The sequence below is a fragment of the Varanus komodoensis genome, unplaced genomic scaffold (genome assembly GCF_004798865.1).
Source record: "Varanus komodoensis strain SLA01 unplaced genomic scaffold, ASM479886v1 scaffold4, whole genome shotgun sequence".
Lineage (NCBI taxonomy): Eukaryota > Metazoa > Chordata > Lepidosauria > Squamata > Varanidae > Varanus > Varanus komodoensis.
The window spans coordinates 48388634-48409886 of record NW_025335941.1 but is presented as its reverse complement, the minus strand read 5'-3'; the positions used below and the strand labels follow the sequence as shown (position 1 = coordinate 48409886).

Here is a 21253-nt window from a genome sequence, read left to right as displayed (position 1 = left end):
GTTTGACATTCTTGCACTAGTTAGCCACAAATTCTAACATGTGTAGTGCAGTGAGTGTCATTCTATGCTTTGATGAAGCAAGGAGGTTATTTATTGCAATTTTTCAGCTACAACTCATTGAAGACATACCCATGGTTATTAGTATAAAATTATTCTTCATATCAGGGCTGGGCAATATGTAGTTCCTAACCCCTAGACTTTTTGAGTGGCTGATTATCTGAAATTCATGCCACATACAGAAAAATTAGTCAATTTAAACTACAACAGGTAGTGAAAAGGGAGAAATGTAGTTTTAAAAATTGCTTTCTGTGGTAGTAGCAGTATGGTCTGCAGGAGAACCCGTGAAGTTGTATGTCCTTGCTTTAAATAGAAAACTCAGACTTCTTTTAGACAGCCTACCAGGGTCCATTCCAGAGTGTTGTCTTGTTCAGGGGAAAAAGTCTGAAATGAGGCAAATTAATTGAACAAAATTAAGAGTTTGTAGGAGACCCGTAAAAAAAAACCTTTGCTGACCACAATACTGTTTCTTGACAATCAAAAGCACTAAATTGTTAAAAGGAGAGAGAAACTGAAGTTTTATTGTTTTTTGCTTGCTCTTTTGAGCTTGTCTAGACATTACAGTGGATGACATAGTCTGAATGTGACTAGCAATGTAACTTTCCTATGGAGATGAAAAGATTGTCAGTATTTAACTGTAGAACATGACTTTAGGTTATAATGTTAGCTTTTTGCCTATAACAAAACTGTGGACATTTTTAGCTTTCCATGTTTAATACGAAGATTTTAAAAGGGCTTTGGATCCATAGCATTGTGTGTAGAATTACTACAAATAGCCAGTATAGCTATTGGTGATGGCTGGTTGCTTTATTCCATCATTTAGAGGGCCACATGTTCTTTAGCCCAGGTATAGGCTGAACTCACGCATATCAAGAATGTAACGTTGCTGGGGCAGGAGGAGAGACCCTTGCCATTTGGAAAACCAAAAAGATTAAGAAGTCCTTCAACCTAAACAGGGCATAGCATAAAACATCAGAGGGTTACAGGGAGAGGAGACCTTTAATGTCTTATTTCAGGTTGTGATTAAAGGGGAACTTATCAAAAGGAAAACATGTCAATGCATATAGCTAGAAAAGGCCACATTGTACCCATACTTCCATCATCCCAACTTCCCTGCACAGACGATGGAGAAAATAAATTATTTTCCAGATTAGCAAGGCCAGTATGAAGGTGGGATACTAATATCCTTAGTCTGTGAAATGACACGAACATTTGGCACAAAGGTTGCTAATACTAATGTAAATCAGTTATAGGCCTGCATTTCAGAAGACAAAACATTCTAGTCCTTAGATTGGTTTCTGCTTGAGAATGCTTCAAAGTCCCCCCCCCCACAAACACACACACTTTAAAAGGTGGCTTATTCAATGACCACTGAGAAATGGTATCTCTTTCAATACTTCCCTCTATGTCATCTGATTTTTAACAAGTCCCAATATAAAAAATAAAAATCCACAAGATCTTAGCTATTTAATACCTTACAGGTACGATTTTCTAAAAACCGATACAAAGTCCTACAACTCCAAAATGTAGGGCTTTTTTCTGTCTAAACATGAATGGGATTGTAACTTTGTGTACCCTTTTAAAAATGTCAGCTGAGTTACACACATGCAATTTATGGCATTAAGAACAGCATTCAGCAACATTATTTCCAACATGAGTGACCTTAGGGGCAAATCTAGACCTCTAAACAGAATGAGCTCTTCACATTCCACATTCTGGTTTCTGATTCTTAACTGAGCAGATCAGAGGAAGCTGACCCAGCTGGTCTAGGGACTCCTGAGATACAGACAGCCAAGCTCCCAAGGAGTGAACGACCAGAGCTGGAGACCAGGGTGAGCAAGCAAGAATTTGTCTGTGGGGGAGGTACTTAACTTTTCAAAACCTTTTTACACCCTTTCTCCCTTAGTCCCCCCCCCTGCCCACCGGTCGTTTTCTTCCTGGTAACACTCCCATTTACTGGTAGGATTGTGCCTTCAGGGAAGACAGCATGAAGCACTTTGTATTACATGAGGCCCAGTAAGCTAGAATCAAAAAGGCAGCAGGCAGATTGAACCAGGAAGACACTGCAGTGGTGGTTACGTGCAATGCCAGCACATTGTTTGTTTTCCTGCCTGAGGTCAACATAGTGTACATGTGCAAGAAGTGAAAGCTAGTGGTCCTGCTAGAGGAAAGATGAGAACACTAGAGCAGTGAATGCCACCTTTAAGAAAATAAAAGATTAAGGGTTTTTAGAAGCAGTGTGGAAGCAAGAAGTGCAACAGCCAGCTGAAGCAGAAGAGAATCCTGAGAGAAGGAAAAATGAGGAAATTCTCTGGAAAAGGGTGACAGGTACAGAAGAACTAGAATTAAAGCTGTACCAGTGGAAGCAGTAGAACTCTCGAACTGCTTTCAGTTACTGGGCGATGAGACTGGAGGGCAGCCTGCTGCAGAAGAACTGCAAGAGTGTTAGTTGTAGGAGACCCCCTGTTGCATGGGATGGAAGCACGTGTATGTCAGGAAGACCCATGGACTTTTCCAGGTATGCTGTCTCCCTGGAGGGAAGATTAGAGATATAACAAAGATTGTTCCCACATGTATGAGAGGAATACTTGCCAGTGGGCAAATAGCACACTGTCAGGTGGAGTTTTGAGAAAATCATATCATACTTTGAGTGATTACTAGAAGTCAACATGGATTTCTGAAGAACAAATCCTGGCAGACTAGTCTGATTTCATTCTTTTTAATTGGGTAACCTCCCTGATGGACTGTGGGAATGCAGTGGCAGATACAGGAAGCCAGATTCTGGCTAAATATCAGGACAATTTTCCTGAGGGTTAAAGCAGTATGACATGAATGACAACCTAGGGAGGTTGTGGGCTCTTCTGCACTAAAGGCATTCAAGATGCAGCTGGACAGCCATCTGAGAAGGATGATTTAACTGGGACTCCTGCACTGAGCAGGAGGTTGCACCAGTTGGCCCTCTAGCCCCTTCCAGCTCTTCTATGATTCTGTGATTCCCAGCACAGAGGAAAGAGGTGTATAGAAGGGGAAATGGCTATGGCAAATAGGATTTGGTGGCTCTGAGCCTCCTGGTCACTCCATTTTCTCCTCAAAGTGACCATTCTAAAATGTAAAATAACTGGCTGACTGAGGGATGTTGTGATTTGTGGGACTTTTTCAGTTTAAATGTTCATAAACTTATGCTCCAAGTAGAATAACAATGTGCCAGTACGTTAGCATATAGCATAATGCTGAGTTTGAAACATATAGATAAAATGCAGCTATTTTTATTTTATATTCTTCATTAAATGTTAACAAATTTATAGTGAAGAGAGAACACAGTTTCAGAAGAACCTGTTCTCACATGGTTTCAAAGGAAATTATTCTGTTCAGGTGTTTTCCTGTGTAGTTATTTTTTTCTAAACAGTTTGGAAGAGGGTAGCCCCAACAAAATCAGGTAGTCTAGTGTAGTTCATTCAGAATGCTTCCTGTAAATGGAAGAGTGGAAAAAATCAATTATAATCTTGGTACCATCTTCAGCCAAGATTGTGTAACATCTCTTGAAATAAGTCTGGATGTGCTCATTTTGTGATGAGCAGTCATCTTCAGTTTAAAATAAGTCTAAGGGACCAATCCTATGATCCTTGGGAACCACTGCTACAACCTCTGGAGAAGGACTCCTCACACCCACAACAGAAAGAATCATACTAGCTGCTTCCCCAGGTCACAAATGTCACCTCAGAATAATGGAAAAAGGTGTTCTGGTGGGTAAAGAATGGAGGGAGAGGATGTCAAAATACCAGTGTCAGCCATAAGGTATGTGGTTAGACTGCTGGACTGTGGACCTGGGTTCTAGTCCTGATTCAGCCATAAAGCTCACTGGGTGACTGGGGCAGTCTCAGCCTAACCTACCTTGCAGAACTATTGTGAGGATAAAGTGGACCTATTTAAGCTACCTTAGGTTTCTCGTAAGAAAAAAAGGGGTTATAAATACAATATATAGAAAATGAGAAATCCTACAGCCCCTTCAGTATGCTCTCTCTCCAGTTGGGTTGAAATGCATTTAAAAGGAGAACAGAGAGATGAAAACTGCCCATTGTTCCTCCAGCTCTGCTGGCAGCAGCCCAGAGGCTTTCTTTAAAAGACAACTAAGTTCCTTCTTATATATTTGCACTCTGAAGTAAGCCATATTTGTTGTGTTTGTACAGGATAATAGAGGATTATCACCATTACCATTTTAGTAATGCCTTCATACTTCACTTTTTTTATTTATATCCTGCCTTTTTCCTACAAAGGGCTCAAGGCAGCTTATATCATTCTCCTCCTCCATCTTATCCATCTAGGTAAAGAAAATTTGTTCTTTACCTAGCAACTCAAATTACTAATTTAATCTTTCCTACAAGAAATCTGGATATCTAGGCCAACAGAGGCTAATTTGGATAATAAGGTCTTCAAGTGGCCACATCCCATTTCCACATCTTACCCTTCTGCTGCCTTCAGTTGAGAGGTGCATACTAAATCTTGATGCTTAAATTTCAAATAATATTAGCAGCATATATTAGTCCAAATGGGGCTTCTGACAGCTATTTCCAGACAGCCTGCTGTTATTAAGTCAACAGTGCATATGTTATGGGGTAGCATGCGTGAGAGCCCACATAGAGCAAGACACAATAATAAAACACAGCAGCGCTGTTCCTGGATGTACTCCTTCACTAATAGGTCATTGCAAGAAACTGAGTGTCTCAGATACTCTCATGTGAAGGAGACCAGCCCTAAAATATCTAATAATATTCTACTTCCACTATCAGTCAACAAGAATTAGTCATTTAAAAGTAAGGGACACATGTCCCTCTTTTCAAATCTCACCAGTTTTCTTTGTTCCCAAAACCAACAGTAAGCTCTTTCTCATGTATAGCAAGTCTTCCATCAGTCCTCTTCTCTAAAGATCTAGGTGCTATGTTTGGATTGTACTTTGATAACATCTAAAAAGGAATTTAAGAAAGAAAAAATGTGAACATCCACACTTTCACCCCATTTTACAGCTTTTCCCCATAACAAGATAAAAGTATTTTTGCTAAGAAAGGCTGAATTCCAGGTAAAGTCAAGAATCCAACCTGAAAAATCTGTTTTGGAATCACAGTGATTTCAGGTGGTGGTGGTGGTGAACTGAATAGGTTACTGTAGTCTGATATTGCTGGAGGAGAGGGCTCTTCAACACATTCCAGATAGTTATCTGAGCACAGAACAGATGCAGCAGCACCTTTTATCAGATCTTTATTTGGTCTTTCAGCAATACATGTTTGCTGTAGAAAAGAGACAAGAATCACAGTGTTTAAGTACTAAAATAGCCTGGTTATACAAAAATCAATCAGATAGTTTAGATGTCACTTTAAGATACTTGCTGTTAAGACAGTCTACACAAACCTTCCTATGAATTCAGTATGGGACAGGAAGTCCCATTAAGAAATTCATAACATTTACCAAAGAGTTGTTGAATGCTTACTTTAGATTCTATTTTCAGAGACTGTGTATTTGGTAGCGGTTTCTCTGTCACATGATTAGATGCAGCTGAACAGTTACTCTTTGGGGATTTTGGTAAATCTGTGTTCTTTCTTTGGGGAATTTTCAGACCAGGTGTGCAAAATGTAGGTGCAGCAGGTGAGGTCATATAATCATAATCTGAAAACACAATGTTTGATTAGCAATTTTACATTAATTTATATGAATATGAGTGAATCCTTATAATCTAGTTTGCTACAATAACAGCAGACATCTTCCCAAGGTGGCAAACAATAAAACATATATAACTGATACTAGCAGTAAGAACACAGTAATACCATCAATAAATACCAACAACAAAACCAGTAGAAAAACAAATAAGGAAGATCAGAATTCAGGCCTGAAGATCATATGTAACCAAATAAGATATTCACTAAACCCAGAGCACACTGGGAACTTGGATCAAAGATGGCTGTCCAATTTTGATCCAACAGCAGAAGCCTGAACAGTTACATTTACATCCAAGTAATGAATTCAGATTGCCAGAAACTGCCCAATCCACATCTTCCTTAAATCTTTATGCTCATTACAGTTATTATATCTTACTAAAAATAAGAAGTTATTCCAATTTCACTTCTCTCCATTTATACATAGAGTGTCATATGGCTTGTGCTCTTCCCTTTTTTTAACTGACATGGTAAGAAATTAGAGCAGGAAGTGTGAGGTTTTTCCAGATTCCATGAAATCAACTCAGGCTTCTAGCTTTGGGTTTAAGTTCTCACTACATCAGAAACTAGTTGTGGGGGCAGTGGGGAAGGATTATCTATCTATTAAAAGCTTTTGCATGTCGTCCTATTATACAAAATCTCAGGACGGCTTAAATACAGCAGCAGTAGCCTCTCTTTCTTTCCTGGAAAAAATATTGGAATGGGAAAAAGAGTGGGATGTGTACTTCTCAGTAGGACTAAACAAAATTGTATATAGGATCATAGCAAGGACTTTTATCAAGGAGATCAGGGATAAAGTTTGCAACAGCTGCTTAAGTAATGAACATGGCTTGTTTTAGGAGCACATGGCTCCCTTTTGTGCCAACAGCACTGGTTTCTGGTCCATTTCCATGCCAAATTGAAGTACTGGTTATGACTTATAAATACCTAAACAGCTTAAGGCCAGACACCCTAAATAACTCTCCCTTATACAACAAAAGAAAACCCTCTTGAGCATCAACCTACATGAAGCTCAACTGGCAGGTACACCTTGATTCTGGAAATGCCTGCCAAGGGAGATCCATCTGGTCTCTTCCCAAATAGTGTTCAAAACACTAGTTTATTCCAACCATCATTTGGTTTGTTGGACCTACAATTTATTATGCTTCTGATTGTTAAAAACAAAATAAGAGAAAAGGCTTGGAATGTCCCAGAATTTTCCAGGCTTCTACAGGCCACCTTTAGGTAACCCTTCATTGTTATAAAGGATATATTTCTTTAAATATATATTTCTACTACAGTGGGGCCTTCTGGAAGTATAAAGTATCACAGTTTATTCTAAATACCTGGGACTTACCACATACTTTGTTTTCCTGCTTAGGTGTATCCAGGTTCTTGTTTGGTAGTGATATCACTGCTGATCCATTCAAGCCCCGTCTAAGAAAAGACAAAAATATTGTCACATCCATGAAAGCATATCTAGCCTCATAACTGACAGGTGCTATGCCTGGTGTTCAAGTTGACACAAGCACCAACATTATGTTACATTAGCATAAAGGAGCTCTAGCAGAACACAAAACAATATTAGTACAATGGCCTTTCTTGGGAATCCTGTCTTGCCAGCTAATGCTATTAGCATTGTGCTAGAGGTCCATCATGCTAGTGCAACATTCACATTTAGGTCCACTTGGATACTGCCCTGTGTTTATGCTCCCATAAAGCTCTAAGCAGAATTCTGTGGTAAACCAAAGCAGTTTGAACTTGCTTGTTGAGAGAAACAGTTCATATCAATGGATACAACAGTATTAGGTTTCTTTTTTTCCAGGAACCAGGTAGATGAAAGCAAGAGAAGTCGGTGAGTTTTAATCCCAAACACTAGCAAAAACCTCTACTCCCTGTATCTTAGTTATCATGTAAATCCCTCGTGCAGTATAAGTGGTCAGTTCTGACCACTGGCCATGCTTTCTGCATCAGACAATAATCTTGAGTTCAGCAACATCTGAACAGCTGCTGATTTCTTGTTCCTACTCTCAGTGATTATGCCATCAGTGTACATAGACTTTTATAACCCTGCTCTGAGGGGCCTACAATATATAATCCAACATCAGGTGGGCAACAGAGAAATGGGAGTGAAATGGGGTCTGGACAAAAAAGAATAGTATGCATTTATATGAATCCAGGCGTAGGGAAATCAACCAACCAGAGAAATAAATCTCGTCTTACATGGAGATGCATTATCCCTAAAGCAACAAGTATATAACCTGGGAGTGGCACTTCTTGCCGTGGCACTAACTAGGAAAGCTCAGGTGGCAATAGTGGCCAAGGATCATGGCTGGTATACCAGTCCATCTGGAAAAGGCTGTTCTTGCCTTGGTTATTCATGTTGTGATGACATGTGCACTTGCCATTTTTTAAAATGTTAGCTTGGGAACATTCCACCCTTAAACATGACCTAGAAATACAGAGACTGTAGTCCAATGTCTTGCAGGACCATAGGTTGCCCAGTTCTGATCTAGAGGTTTGCAGCAGACATTTCACCCCTTCACCCACTAAAGATTTCTGCATATAGCTTAGTAACATTTGCAGATCCCACTTCAGAGAAGGAATGTGCAGTAAGAGCAATGAAAGCCCCAATATTTTTACAGAAATTCCAGGGATATGACTTACTTAATGTTTTTTGCATTATTAAGTAGGAAGATTGTTTGGTCTTCCATTAAACATGTGGTTTCATCATTCAAAGACAGGACCTCTCCGTGCATACGGAAGTGTTCCGTTTTGGGTGAGGCATCTGTTCTTGGCTCTTCTTTCTGTATATGTGCTTGAAGCTGAGGATACACTTTGCTTGCAGTAGTTGGGAAAGCATATTTTGAAAGTCCAAAATCTGAAAGCTGTGGAATTTGCCGTGGACTATGAGAGCCAGGTGATTTTCCAGAACGATCAAGGTTTTCCGGACCTTCTTGCTCAGGCAAAGTAGACTCAACTTTGTTTTCAGCTTTATCCTTTACTGCATTATCAAAAAGACATTTGCTCATAGTCTGAGAACTATTCACTATTTAAAACCAGAATTTGTAGTCAGGCATGTTTCAGGGAATGGCCCAAAATAGTTAACCTATAATAACCAGATTCTGTTGTAGCTAATTCCTGCAAACGCACTTCAAACTATGGTTTCAAACTCCATTATGAGGAAGTTGCTGCCAACTACAAATTAACATAAATATAGAATAGTACAGTATGAGGGAGGAGAAAAAACATGGAAGAAGGTAGACAGCCATGTAAGTATCCATAGTATGCTCCCTTTCTCCTAAACATAATGACGAGACCATGAACATTACCTTGCTGAATCAGCTGAAGCACTGCCTAACAAATCAACACTAGTACTTTAACATGACAAGTTGTGCCAGAATGTAGATGAATGCTTGAATACCACTGAAAGAAACATAGTGCATGTATAAAGGATAATACTGTCTGTGTGCTAGCAGGATCTGGCATTCTTCAATGAGATGCTAGTAGTTCCAGAAGCAATAGGAATAGGAAACTAGTGGAAATGTTCAGTTCTGGAAGGGTGCAGGAGCTCCACTGGCCACTCCCATTTCAGAAACAAGCATTTTTCCTGGTTTCCAGATTTACAACCACAAATTTCCTGTTGCACCAGTGTGTAGGTTCTATAAACAAACAGAACCAGCAGAGGAATGGCGGTATTGGATACTAAACAATAGTTGCAATTGATTGGGCATAAAATTCATTTCTTTTATTTTTGTACTGCCTTTCTGAAGTCAGCCAAGATAATTTACAAAAATAAAAATGCATGGATATCTATTGCCAGATCTGATTTCCTCAGGAATGGTTGCAGCCATGGTTGTTCAAATGTACTTCTTATTGCTGCTATCACCTGAACTTCCAAGGATACCATAGGATCAGGAGTGCTCCCTAACTATACAAATATCTAAAACATGAAATCTAAAAAAATAAATCCCAATCTCAAACCGCATATTCTACTGACTAAAAGCAATTATGTGCTTATGCAATTCTTAAGGAAGCAGGCAAGACATGTGCAGAAACCTTAAAACTGAAATATACAGCCTTTTAAAATGTATGTTACTCAAAAAGTAGTTCAACTCCAAACATACTATACATTGGAATCCTAAAATCACCAGACTGACTCTGCAGTGAGTACTACAGAGAACAAAGCAAAATTCTTAGCAATACCTAACATATATATTAGAAATCCACACACAAGGATGACTAACACATGGAATACATTTTAAAAAATCAACAAGTTCCCTAGATATAGAAAAGTTACCTGTAGGTTTGTCAACACGTGGGTTGTAACCATATTTGTGGAACAGGTCTCTTATTTTCTCAAGATCTGTTTCATTTCTTTTCATCAGAACTTTACTGGCTTTTATGAAGTCACATGTAGCATCTCTTTCTGAAGAACTCTTATGAAAAGTATTATCAACATCACCCTTTGATTTAAAAAGAAAGTTGATGTTAAGCCAACAATGGACAGTGAATTTGCATTAGCAAGTTGTATGAAAGGCTCAGGAGACAAGATCTATTTCATTATTCTCATCACAAATCAGCAAAAGACCTCTCCAATACCTTAACTGTTGGGTGAATAAAAACAGTTTCATTTAAAGTATTTTTAATTTAAACTGGACCTTTAAAATTAAAAACAATTTTAATAACTAATTTTAATATTAAATAATAATTGCAAGATGTATAGAAGTTTTCTTTTGTTTGTTTACTGGCAATCTGTATCCATATTACCTATATGGATACTATATTATGTATTCAGTACATTCATACTGAATTATGTACATATTCAATAACCTGTATATTTTATGTTTGACACAAGTGATTTTATTTCCTCCTGAGTATACTCAAATCTATGGTAAGAAGCTTTGGCTGAACCAAAGCTGACTCCTGGGTTTAAAAGAGCAGGCAAGACATACCTTTAGTGTCCTGACTTCAGAGTATAGTTCATGTAAATATCTCATTGGAGATTCATCTTCAAATTCTTTGTTTTAAAGATCAAAAAAAGGAAAAAGAAAAAGGATTTAGAAAAAAAGCACTTATATGGCATATTCTGTAGCACATGACACTGATACATTGTTGAAGCTAAGGTTTCAGCCTTCTCAATGGCTAGGTGGAACACTGCTTGGAAACCCCATGGAAGTCACTATAAGCTTTGCAAATGAGGGACAGGATGGAAATATTATATTATTTTAAAAATATACTTAACCCAGGTGTAGATACTGGCTTTACCTAGCCATGGTTTGTTGCTATAACTCTGGTGAAAATTTCAAATGTATAGTGACACTATGGTCAAGTTTGCTAAACTAAACACTTCAGCTGAAGGTGTAGATACCAAGATATGAGAGCTGCTCATCTTGCAAGGAGTAAGAAACTGTCTTAATCACAGTTTGTTCATGGCTTGTGAAACATAACCATGGTGTGCAACACCACTTTAAACTATGGCTTCATATCTTGATTTGCAGATGATCCTTAGGCATGGTTATAAGTATTCAGACGTAATACTTAACTATTGTTTATTTACTCATAGCTGTTTTTAGACCCCATGCAGTTGTAATATACAAACCAAGTAAAAGTCCCATTCAGAAAAGTTAATAGCAAACCAGCCCCACATATTCCCACAGGAGTTAATTCCAATAAGCATTTCCTGGATCCTAGTCAGGATCTATCCACCTAGTTCCCTATTTTGAAACTGGTGACCATTGGTACTGCGTGTAGAATTATAGGACAGAGAAATAAAGAAAAAGCTATGTACGTCCATATAAAGAATAGATTTGTGTTACTCAGCTTAACTGACCATGAGCCAGAAGAACTGTGGATTGAAACCAGACACATTAGTAGGGAAGCATACCAACAGATAATTCCTGTAGCAGAGAGGCAAAAAGCCTAGGCGGATGTCAGAGAAAACACTCATAGTTGCTAAGGACAGGGAAATTCAAACCTAGATTAGGAATGCTACAAAAGAAACAAGGGGACACATCATCTGGGCAGGAGAAAATAGAGAAGGTGGAAAGAATATACAGAACTATGCAGAATGGATGAAAGCATGACAGATTCCTTCACAGAGGAATCCTATGAGGAAGAGCCTGAACTATTAGAAAGAGAAGTGAAAACTGCTCTGAATGCACCTGGGGTAAATGGGATACCAATCAAACTATCCCAACACACAGAGAATGAATCAGCCCAAATCCTAACATGCCAACAAATATGGAAAAGAAACCCACAGATTAGATGATTCTGAAAGAAATGGGGGTGCCTCAGCCCTTGATTGTCTTGATGCATATTCTGTATAATCTTCAAGAAGCTATTGTTAGAACAGAGTATTGAGAAACAGAATAGTTTCCCAAACACAAAAATATTTTTTCTCCCTGTTTGAGCTGTATACAGAGCATACCACAAAGAAAGCCGGATTAGATTCAGAGGAAGAAGTGGAAATTGGTGGAAGACATCAATAATTTAAGATATGCAGATAATACCATATTACTGGCAGAGAGCAGTAGCAAACTGAAATGACTTCTGATGACAGTGAAAGCAGCAAATAAATAGGACTGGCACTAAATATTAACAAAAACCATGATTACAGAAGAATTACATAACTGTACTGCTATCAAAGAAGAGATTGATATTGTGAAAAATTTTAAATATCTTGGCTCAGTCAATTCAAAGGGTGACTGCAGCCAAGAAATTCAGAGACAGACTAGAAAGGGCAGCAAGGAAGGAACTTGAAAAGATCGACTGTAGGAATGTTTTACTGGAGACCAAGGCCAAGATTATCCACACTATTGCATTTGCAATCACCATGTACGGGTGTGAAAACTGGACAGTGCAGAAATCTGACAGGAAGAAAATTGATGCATTTGAAACATGGTGCTGGAGAGCTTTGGACCAGCAGAAAGATGAACAATTGGATACTGGAGCGAATCAAGCCAGAGCTTTCCTTAGAAGCAAAAATGACAAAACTTAGGCTGTCATACCTTGGGTACATCATGAGAAGGCAAGACTCACTAGAGGAGGCAATGATGCTATAACAAGTTGAAAGCAGAAAAAGAAATGCCAAATATGTCCAACTATGATATGGATTGACTCCATAAAAATAGCCACATCCTTGAATTTACAAAAGCTGAGCAGGGCTGTTATGGAGAGAACATTCTGGAGAGCTTTCATTCATAGGGTCACCATAAATCAGAGACAACTTCAGCACAATAACAACACTGTGAGTGTACAAACTATTACAAATTCCAGAAAATCCTGCAGAATGGGGAGTAACTAGTAAGTATAAACTAGAATCACAACCTGGGTATGTAAAACTATAACCCACAATAATTCATCTTTTAAAATCTGGGTTCAAAGCTAGACCTGCATTGATGATAACTAATCCTTTAGAGGCTCCCCCTAGAGAAGGGCTCCCCCTGGACAATCTGTATGGAGCTTTCCAGAAGTCCAATATGCCGTAGCATTTAATGGAACAGAATGGTACTGCTCAGATTGGATGCACAACAAGTAGTACAGAGGAGAGAGCATCACTTCAGACTTGTAGAGAGGGGGACCAGGTCTTGCATATTACAGTCTGCTCAGATATATTCATCTGATTCTGAGAAGCTGACAGAGAAACAGAGTTGGGCAGATGATTTTGTAGTGAAGATTCTCAGGCAAAGCATGAGAACCAGTCTGCTTTGGAAAAGGAAGGAGACATTTCAGAGTGAGAGGGAAGACCTGCAAGGGGAGTTCCTTGGCACTGTCAGGAAAGGACAGGTGAAGCAAGTGAACAAACTTAAGAAGAATCTGATGCTCTTTCTTAAGTAGCAGGAGCCACCCTGAGGATGGAGCCAGAAGCTTTTCTGAAAAAGGGAGAAGGAGTAAATATTTCAGTTTAACACTACTGCTTTATACTGTACTATAACTGGTTAAACTCTGATAAACTGAAGCTCAATCTAGACAAGACGGAGGTCCTGTTGGTTGGCGGATCGGGCTTCGGAGAGGGTGAACTGAACCTAGTCCTGAACGGGGTTGCACTCCCTCTTAGGGACAAGGTCCGCAGCCTGGGAGTGCTCCTTGACCCGGAGCTTTCACTGGAAGCTCAGGTAACAGCAGTGGCAAGGAGCGCTTTCCTTCAGCTTCGGCTGATTCATCAGCTGCGCCCCTACCTGGAGTACGACTGTCTGGTGACAGTGACACATGCGCTGGTGACTTCCCGCCTTGACTTCTTCAACGCGCTCTACGTGGGACTACCCTTGAAGACGGTCCGGATACTTCAATTGGTTCAAAATAGAGCTGCCAGGCTGCTGACGGGGACTGGGCGTTATGTTCACATGACTCCAGTTCTCCGTCAGCTTCACTGGCTTCCCATTGAAGTCCGGGCCCAATTCAAGGTGTTGGTGATGACCTATAAAGCCCTTAATGGCTTGGGTCCTGGCTACCTGAAGGAGCGCTTACGTCCATATACACCTGCCCGCCCGCCCGCCTGCCCCCTGAGATCAGCGGGAGAGGCCCTTCTCCGGGAACCCTCCGTGAAGGAAATTAGGAGGGTAGGTACTCGGAGGAGGGCTTTCTCTGTGGTGGCGCCTAATCTATGGAATGCGCTCCCCAGAGAGGTCCACCTGGCGCCGTCGTTATTTGTTTTTCGGCGCCAGGCGAAGACCTTTTTATTTAAGCGTCATTTTAATTGTTAATATTATTGGATTTTATCTGGCCAGGGCGACTTATTTTATATTGTTATTTTTGTGTTTTAACTTTATGTTTACATTTTACAAACATTTTAACTTAAGGTTATAATTTAATGTTTGTATTTTAACTTAATGTATTTGTATTTTAACTTATTGTTGTAAGCCGCCCCGAGGCTTTGGTGAATGGGGCGGCACAAAAATGTCTTAATAAATAAATAAATAAATAAAAAGATTGAGCTTCTAAGTTCTCATCTAAGTCTTGGCATATTTCTTAACAAAACATCCCATGCCATCTCCTCTTGATTCTGTGCTTGCAAAGCCTAACTAGGGTGGGCAGTGCCAGAAATCTGCATTCTCATGAGAAATTATCCATATAGACATACTAGACATGACTACAGCTGAAGTACCCCATAGAACTGAACTGAGATGCTGAGCACTGAAACTGCAAACATCCCAATCTCAAAATCAAAACTGTCAGAATGTTTCCCTACCCCTCAAAATGAATGGCACATGGCTTATGTGTCATGAAGCAATATTTCATGTCATGAAACAATATTTATAATTCTTTCTTACCTGTGTCATCACCATGGAAAACTTGCTTAAACTGTTTAGTCTGTTTCTCCAAAGTGACAGCTATGCTTCGCAGTTTGTTGAAAAAGTTTCCTGTCACATCCATAATGGGAGAAAATACCAGTTCTTGCTGCTATGCACATAATTGGTGAAAAAATATAAAGCAACTTTTCAAAATGGGTAAAACACAGCAGCTCAGACACAAATTTCTTTGGTTTGCTACTCCCACATCACTTTTCCTGAACCCTGTATGTTTCATGAACGTATGAATCCTAAGTCTACACAAGATTCTCCCTATAAAGTACATTTCTATCAAGGGAATGCTGCATTTTCCTGTTTTGTATCCAGGAAAATGAGAGTTCCTTCAGCTGTATCATGAATACCACTACTTATAATCACCCTGTGACACTTTTGTGACTTAAATTTCTAACGTCAGTCATAAAAACGTATCAATTATATCCTTATCTAGATAAGATAGCCTAGCTATCCATGCTCTGGTAACATCTTGTTTGGATTATTGCCATGTATTATCTATGAAGAAGCCTTTGAAAATGGACTGAAAACTTCAGCTAGTCCACAACAGGGCAGCATTGTTGTTAAAGGGCTGGTCAATATGAATGCATTACTTTAGTACTTTATGATCAGCACTGGCTGTCAATCCATTTTCAAACTCAATTTAAAATGCTGGTGTCAATTTTTAACCTGGCTTGGGACTGGTTACCTGAAGGATTGTCTCCTCCCATATATACCTGTCTGGATCCTGAAATTGTCTTCAAAGGCCCTTCTCTGGCAGCTTATACCAAATAATGTGAGGTGAGTGGGTGTGAAAAGACAGGGTCTCTGCTGCAATAATGTGATTGTGGAAGGAGGTTCCCATGGAAGATCACCTGGTACCTGCATTGTTTTCAAACTCAGTTGAAGAGGTCATTTTTTCAGATTTTAGTTCAGTTTGTTGTTTTTAAAACTATTGCTGTATTTTCAATATTTTACATGGATGTTGTTTTTATTTTATTGGGTTTTAGACTATAGTTTTAAACATCTTAAAGTTTTACATTAGGCATTATAGTGCTGCATTTTATGGTTTTAATTGTTGTGACCCATTTGGAGAAATTCAATTATTGGACATTATAAAAATATTATAAATGTCACAATTTGGGGTATGTGGGCAAGAGAAAGATGGTACTGCTGTATCATGGGTGACTGATGTTTTTGTTTGCAAGACTAGCAGAAAATATTCCTTTCTTTAAAAAAAGAGAATACTTAAGAGCTTATGAATTTCTCTTAGTCCTTATGAAAGAAGAGCAGTCGTAATTACAACTCTGCTAGCTTTAAGGCTCCTTTTGCATTTCATAAAAACATTGTTAACATACAATGAAATATGGAAGAGAAGCTAAATGTACATCATAGCCATAATTTGCATACTTGCATTGGAAGTATTTGTGAATTTTGGAGCAAACAGTGAATGTATTCTGGTACAGCAGGTCAGACTTTCTATAAATAATGAATTATAGAAACATAGCAAGTCAGAAGGGGCTGTCTGGGCCATCTAGTTTGAACCAGTTTCACACAAGCCAGTTTCACTCATCTAATGTCCCACATTATTATGTTCTAAGCAAACACCTGCACAAAGTATGCCCATAATAAATTAAATGAAGCTTACATTGTTATACATTTGTTAATCTTTCAGGTGCCACACATTTGCTTTGACTAAAGAATACAACCAACTTATTTTAAGGATCTACTGTTGCAATCTTACTCCCACTTGCCTAGGCTTGTTCAGTATCCCAACCAAAAGCCCTGCAAGGTCACACATTGTTTATCTCCAACATGTATCTTGTACTCAGAGGAGATAATGGTAAAATTCTTAGTATTACATTAATATCTTCACAAGGAATTCAGCTTACACGGTCCTCCTCTTCATTTTACCCTCACAAAAACACTGTGAGGTATGTTAGACTCAGTGACTGGAGAGTCTATTATTTCATAGAATAGTGTAGTTGGAAGGGGCCAAGAAGGCCATCGCATCCAGCCACTTGCAATTGCAAGACACCCAAGTTACATCACCCCCTTTATTTTCGGCGTTTATACATCACTTTTGAGCCAAAAAATTTCCAGTGTTACCCGCATGTCTACAGGCTCATGTCAGACGTCGTACCCATGAATTCAACCATTCCTACAAAAATCATTACATTTATACCCTGCCTTTCGTTCCTTGCAAAAACTCAAGACAGCTTATAAGGTTCTCTTCATTTTACCCTCACAATGATAACTCTGTAAGGTAGGTCAGGCCGAGAGTCTGTGACTGGCCCAAATTCACTCAGCGAACCTCAGTGCCGAGGCGAGACTAGCACCTCGACCCGTGTCCCGGTCCAGCACCCTTAACCATTACACCACATTGGGCAAAAGCCAGCATAAATCCCTCATGCTCTCCAGGTTGTACCCTGAAGAGATGGGACTCCGCACACCAGCAAGAGACAAAAGGAGACCGTCGCGACCACACGTCGCTTACAGAGAATAAGTGCCACCGCCTGACCCCGTTCACACCATCATTCGCTAACACGGGTTGGAACACCCCCCACCACGCCTGCAAACAGAAACCCACGGCTGTACCCGAAACGGCAAGCCTGTAAAAGCCACCCCTCGTCTGCCCTTCTCAAAGCACTTCACGGGACCTTTCCTTTCGGGAGCCGCCACTTCTCTCCTACGGCCCAATACCGCCCCGCACTTTGAATCTCTCGCGAAGGCCGTTCCTGATTGGCGGCTCCAACAGAGCCCCGCCCAGCCGCTTTCCCCTCCTTTCGTATGTGAATTTGAGCTCTCGCGAGAGCCGAAATACCCTAACGACGAGGCCTGCTGGCGTAGCTGCGCCATTTTGTTTTTCGGGGTTCTGTTTGGGAGTCTCGAGGCGACAGTGTTCGGTGAGTTCGCGAGAAGCCGGAAATGCCTTGAGCACATTGTTAAGGAAGGGGTCGGTGGGCTCTGGTAGACCTTTCCCTTCGCTTACATGGTGGTACAAAGGAGGGCAAGGACCTCTTGACTGGAGCCTCTGCCTTCCAAGCCCTCTCATAAGTGGAGTTGCAGGAGCAGAAGGCGGTGATATGTGCTCCTCTTTTCCCTTTGTAGAATCCCGGACGAGGGTGCTGCATCAGTTTCTTGTGCAGTGCAGTCGTTATGCACACTTTTCGAAGTAGGCAGACCATGCAGATAAAGGGAGCATCAGGAAGCAGAGCCATTCCCTCAGCCCTGCTGAAGGTCTAGTTTTCCCTCTCGTCCCCATCCTCTTTTCCCCGTGTATCGTATCTTCTGAGGCTGTAAAGCAGATACTGTCTGGTTGGTTGGTTGGTTGGTTGGTTGGTTGGTAGTGAATTTCTCCAGGAGTTTTAGTCTGAGATACAAGTAAGTTAAAGAAATAATAACTTGTAGGCTACCGTGGCTTAAATTATACACCATATAGCTGGTAGAACATTAGTAACAGGAAGAATGAGGTCAGTAGTCCTTGGTATAGCGGCAGGTGTGTTATATAAATACTTGAGTGTAGTCTTTTTAGGGCCAAATTAGATGAGATACCATTGGTGGAATCAGTTGTGTGAACTATTATTACATTAAAATTTTTATACTGCCCGTGGCTGAAACTTTGGGTGGTTCACATTTAAGTCACCCATTTCAAACAGGCAGGACCATGCATACCTTCCAAGATTTAGACAGGATCAGACAACTTCAGACTATATGGAACCTATGCATATCTATTATTTCAAAAATAAGACCAGCCATCATAATCAGACATACCAATGTTTTTCTTCTGTGAACTCTAGAAAAGTAAACTGTTTACTTTCTAAATAGTGAAAGAAATTCAACATTTTTAAATTCAGACTTTTTCAAATGTGGGAAGAAATGTGTTGTGTTCTATATTTCATGAACTTGACTCAAGAGATTCAGGAAAGAAAGCAGTTCACACAGCACATAAAGTATGGAATTCACTTTCACAAAAGGTAGTGATGACCACCAATTTGAATAGTTTTAAAAGGGGACTGGAGAAATTAATGGGGGATAAGTCTTATCAGTGGTGACTAGTCATGATAGCTGTAAGTTACCACCAGCATCTGAGGCACTGTGCCTATGTACACCACTTGCTGGGGAGCATGGGAGGGAAAGTATTTTGCATTCCCAATGGGCAGCTTGTTGGCCACTTTATGAACAGAATGCTGGATTAGATGGACCTATGGTACATTCCAGCGTAACACTTCTTTTGCTCCTAACAGTCAAGTAATCAGAGTTATTCTTTTTACCCTCAAAGGTATGTTTCTGACCATTGCATTACTTCGGAACAGAATTCCTGGGAAACAATGGATCGGTAAACACAGACGACCAAGATTTGTTACCGCTGTAATGAAGAGTAGTATGATTCGGAGGCTGGAAATTGAAGCTGAAAATGAATATTGGCTGAGCCAGCCTTATATGACAAAAGAGCAGGAGTATCGTCATAATGAAGAACGCAGCTATGCAACTAGGAAAGCATTAATTATAGCATCAACTTCTAAGTTTCCTGAGCACAAGTATGCTGCAGAACATCTAGAACATCTTAATGTGACCAAGAAATGGATAACATAGACTTATTTTTTTATATGGACTGCCTGCATTGGTCAGCCATTTCCCATTTGCTGACTGGGAAATAGTTATAACAAGTTCTTGTAAATAAAAGCATCGCCCTTCAGCTTTGTCACTGAATCAATTTTTAGTGCATTCTTTTCTAAGTTGTTACCGCTTTTTATATTCCAAACATTTAGTGATAGCATTTTGGTTTGAAGGGGTCACCTGCTGTTCAGCCTGGTAAAGAAAAAATGTGCATTGCTTTGACAGTGAAGTTTGCTTCAGAGGTAACTGCAGATACAAGGCAGAATTCAAAACTGTTACTTTGTTTACATTATTGATGTATTGCTACCAACAGTGGCCACTAATAGTTCTGCAGTAGTGAAGGGTGGCTCCTTGAGTTTTCTAGGGAAAACCATCATGATAATTTATGCTATTTGGTGTACCACTACAGGTTGCTTGTGTAAGTGGCAAGTCAATCGGCAGTATATCCTGCTCGCAACATAATGCTGAATTACTTAGAATTTCTTGCTCTTGCAAGATAAATCTCATGTACAATTCATTATGTACTTTTTCATATTGATTGTAGTTGTGGGGACAGAGTGATGTGCTTAATTCACATAAATTGTTCTTAAAATTAGCTACTTCAATGATACGAAGTATTTTATTAGCTAAATAGTATCACTGAATTGGTCAAATATTAACATAAACAGCCAAGATATTCATTTCAGTATTGATAAACTATTTCATGCATTCATTCAAAATGCTTATATTCTACTTCTCAGTCAAGAAGCAGAAGAAACAGTTGTTAGTAATTTAAAATTTTTAATTTTAAAAGCATGATATTGCTTCAGTTACCCAGATTGATGAGGACATTAAGTAAGTGTGGGAGTGTCCCTTTAGTTAAGGAGATCACTAAAAGGGCTCAAGCCTTTGCTTCAGTTCTGTTGCTCGTAAAAATGACTGATTCAGCTAGTAACTGGCTTCCATTAGTACCTGATACAGGCTACCATTGTGCAATTTCATACCCATCAGAAACACATGGTGACAATGAAATGAAAATATGGATCAGCTACCTGTAGTGCCCCATAGCTGAAGCTCTGAGTCCCACGAGATTGCTTTTAAGCAAGCAAATAAAACCCTAAATTAGGCATTTTGAAAGGTATGGTATGCTAGGTGACAAGGAACAGAAGAATGAAGCTTTACACTACTTTTAGAAAAACAAAAATGCAGCAAAGACCCTCAATTTCTGTTCTTTGGTAGAAAGATATGTAAGGATTGTTTCACTCTAGGAGTGCAAGTTTACACTACCTATACATACACAAGATGGTTGGGAAAATCTAGTTTATTCAGCCATTGTGCTTGTGTGTAAACTCCATGCAAGAAAGGGAAGATGAAATTATTTCAGTTGCTTTACCCCCACACTTGCCCCTTCCTTCAGATGGAGGGTGATGGTTTGCAAGCAACAGCTGCTTTTTGTCTGGAAATTCTCCCTGAAACATGCTTGAAATCAAAATTACCATTAAGTGTTTTTAATACTTAAAAGTGTACAAGAAAGCAGATCCAAATAAATGAGGGAGGGGAGGGTAGAATTGCAAGCATTGTGATTTATAAATGCTTTGTTCAAATTTGAGAGAAATTAAATGGTCAAGGCTA

General features: G+C 39.6%; 2 protein-coding genes across 5 annotated transcripts; one reads left to right on the top strand and one right to left on the bottom strand.

The window, feature by feature from the left end:
* Positions 1-200: 200 nt before the first annotated feature.
* On the bottom strand, positions 201-18144 carry SKA3 (spindle and kinetochore associated complex subunit 3). 3 transcript variants are annotated; one of them, XM_044441498.1, is made up of 10 exons: positions 18015-18144; positions 15014-15143; positions 10697-10761; positions 10042-10207; positions 8409-8745; positions 7099-7178; positions 5540-5715; positions 5151-5339; positions 4903-5018; positions 201-441 (listed from the first exon to the last, which is right to left on the bottom strand). In XM_044441498.1, coding segments are annotated over exons 1-10 (1323 nt in total). In that variant the 5' UTR covers positions 18078-18144; the 3' UTR covers positions 201-440. The 3 variants fall into 3 exon arrangements, with proteins under 3 accessions (XP_044297433.1, XP_044297432.1, XP_044297434.1); XM_044441497.1 differs by lacking the exon at positions 201-441 and adding an exon at positions 3159-3524; XM_044441499.1 differs by lacking the exons at positions 201-441; positions 18015-18144 and adding exons at positions 3159-3524; positions 17476-17579.
* On the top strand, positions 17849-19735 carry MRPL57 (mitochondrial ribosomal protein L57). Of its 2 annotated transcripts, none has more exons than XM_044441510.1 (2): positions 17849-17928; positions 19305-19735. In XM_044441510.1, the coding sequence occupies exon 2, from the start codon at positions 19307-19309 to the stop codon at positions 19616-19618; it is 312 nt and encodes a 103-aa protein (XP_044297445.1). In that variant the 5' UTR covers positions 17849-17928; positions 19305-19306; the 3' UTR covers positions 19619-19735. The 2 variants fall into 2 exon arrangements, with proteins under 2 accessions (XP_044297445.1, XP_044297446.1); XM_044441511.1 differs by lacking the exon at positions 17849-17928 and adding an exon at positions 18141-18262.
* Positions 19736-21253: the final 1518 nt, after the last annotated feature.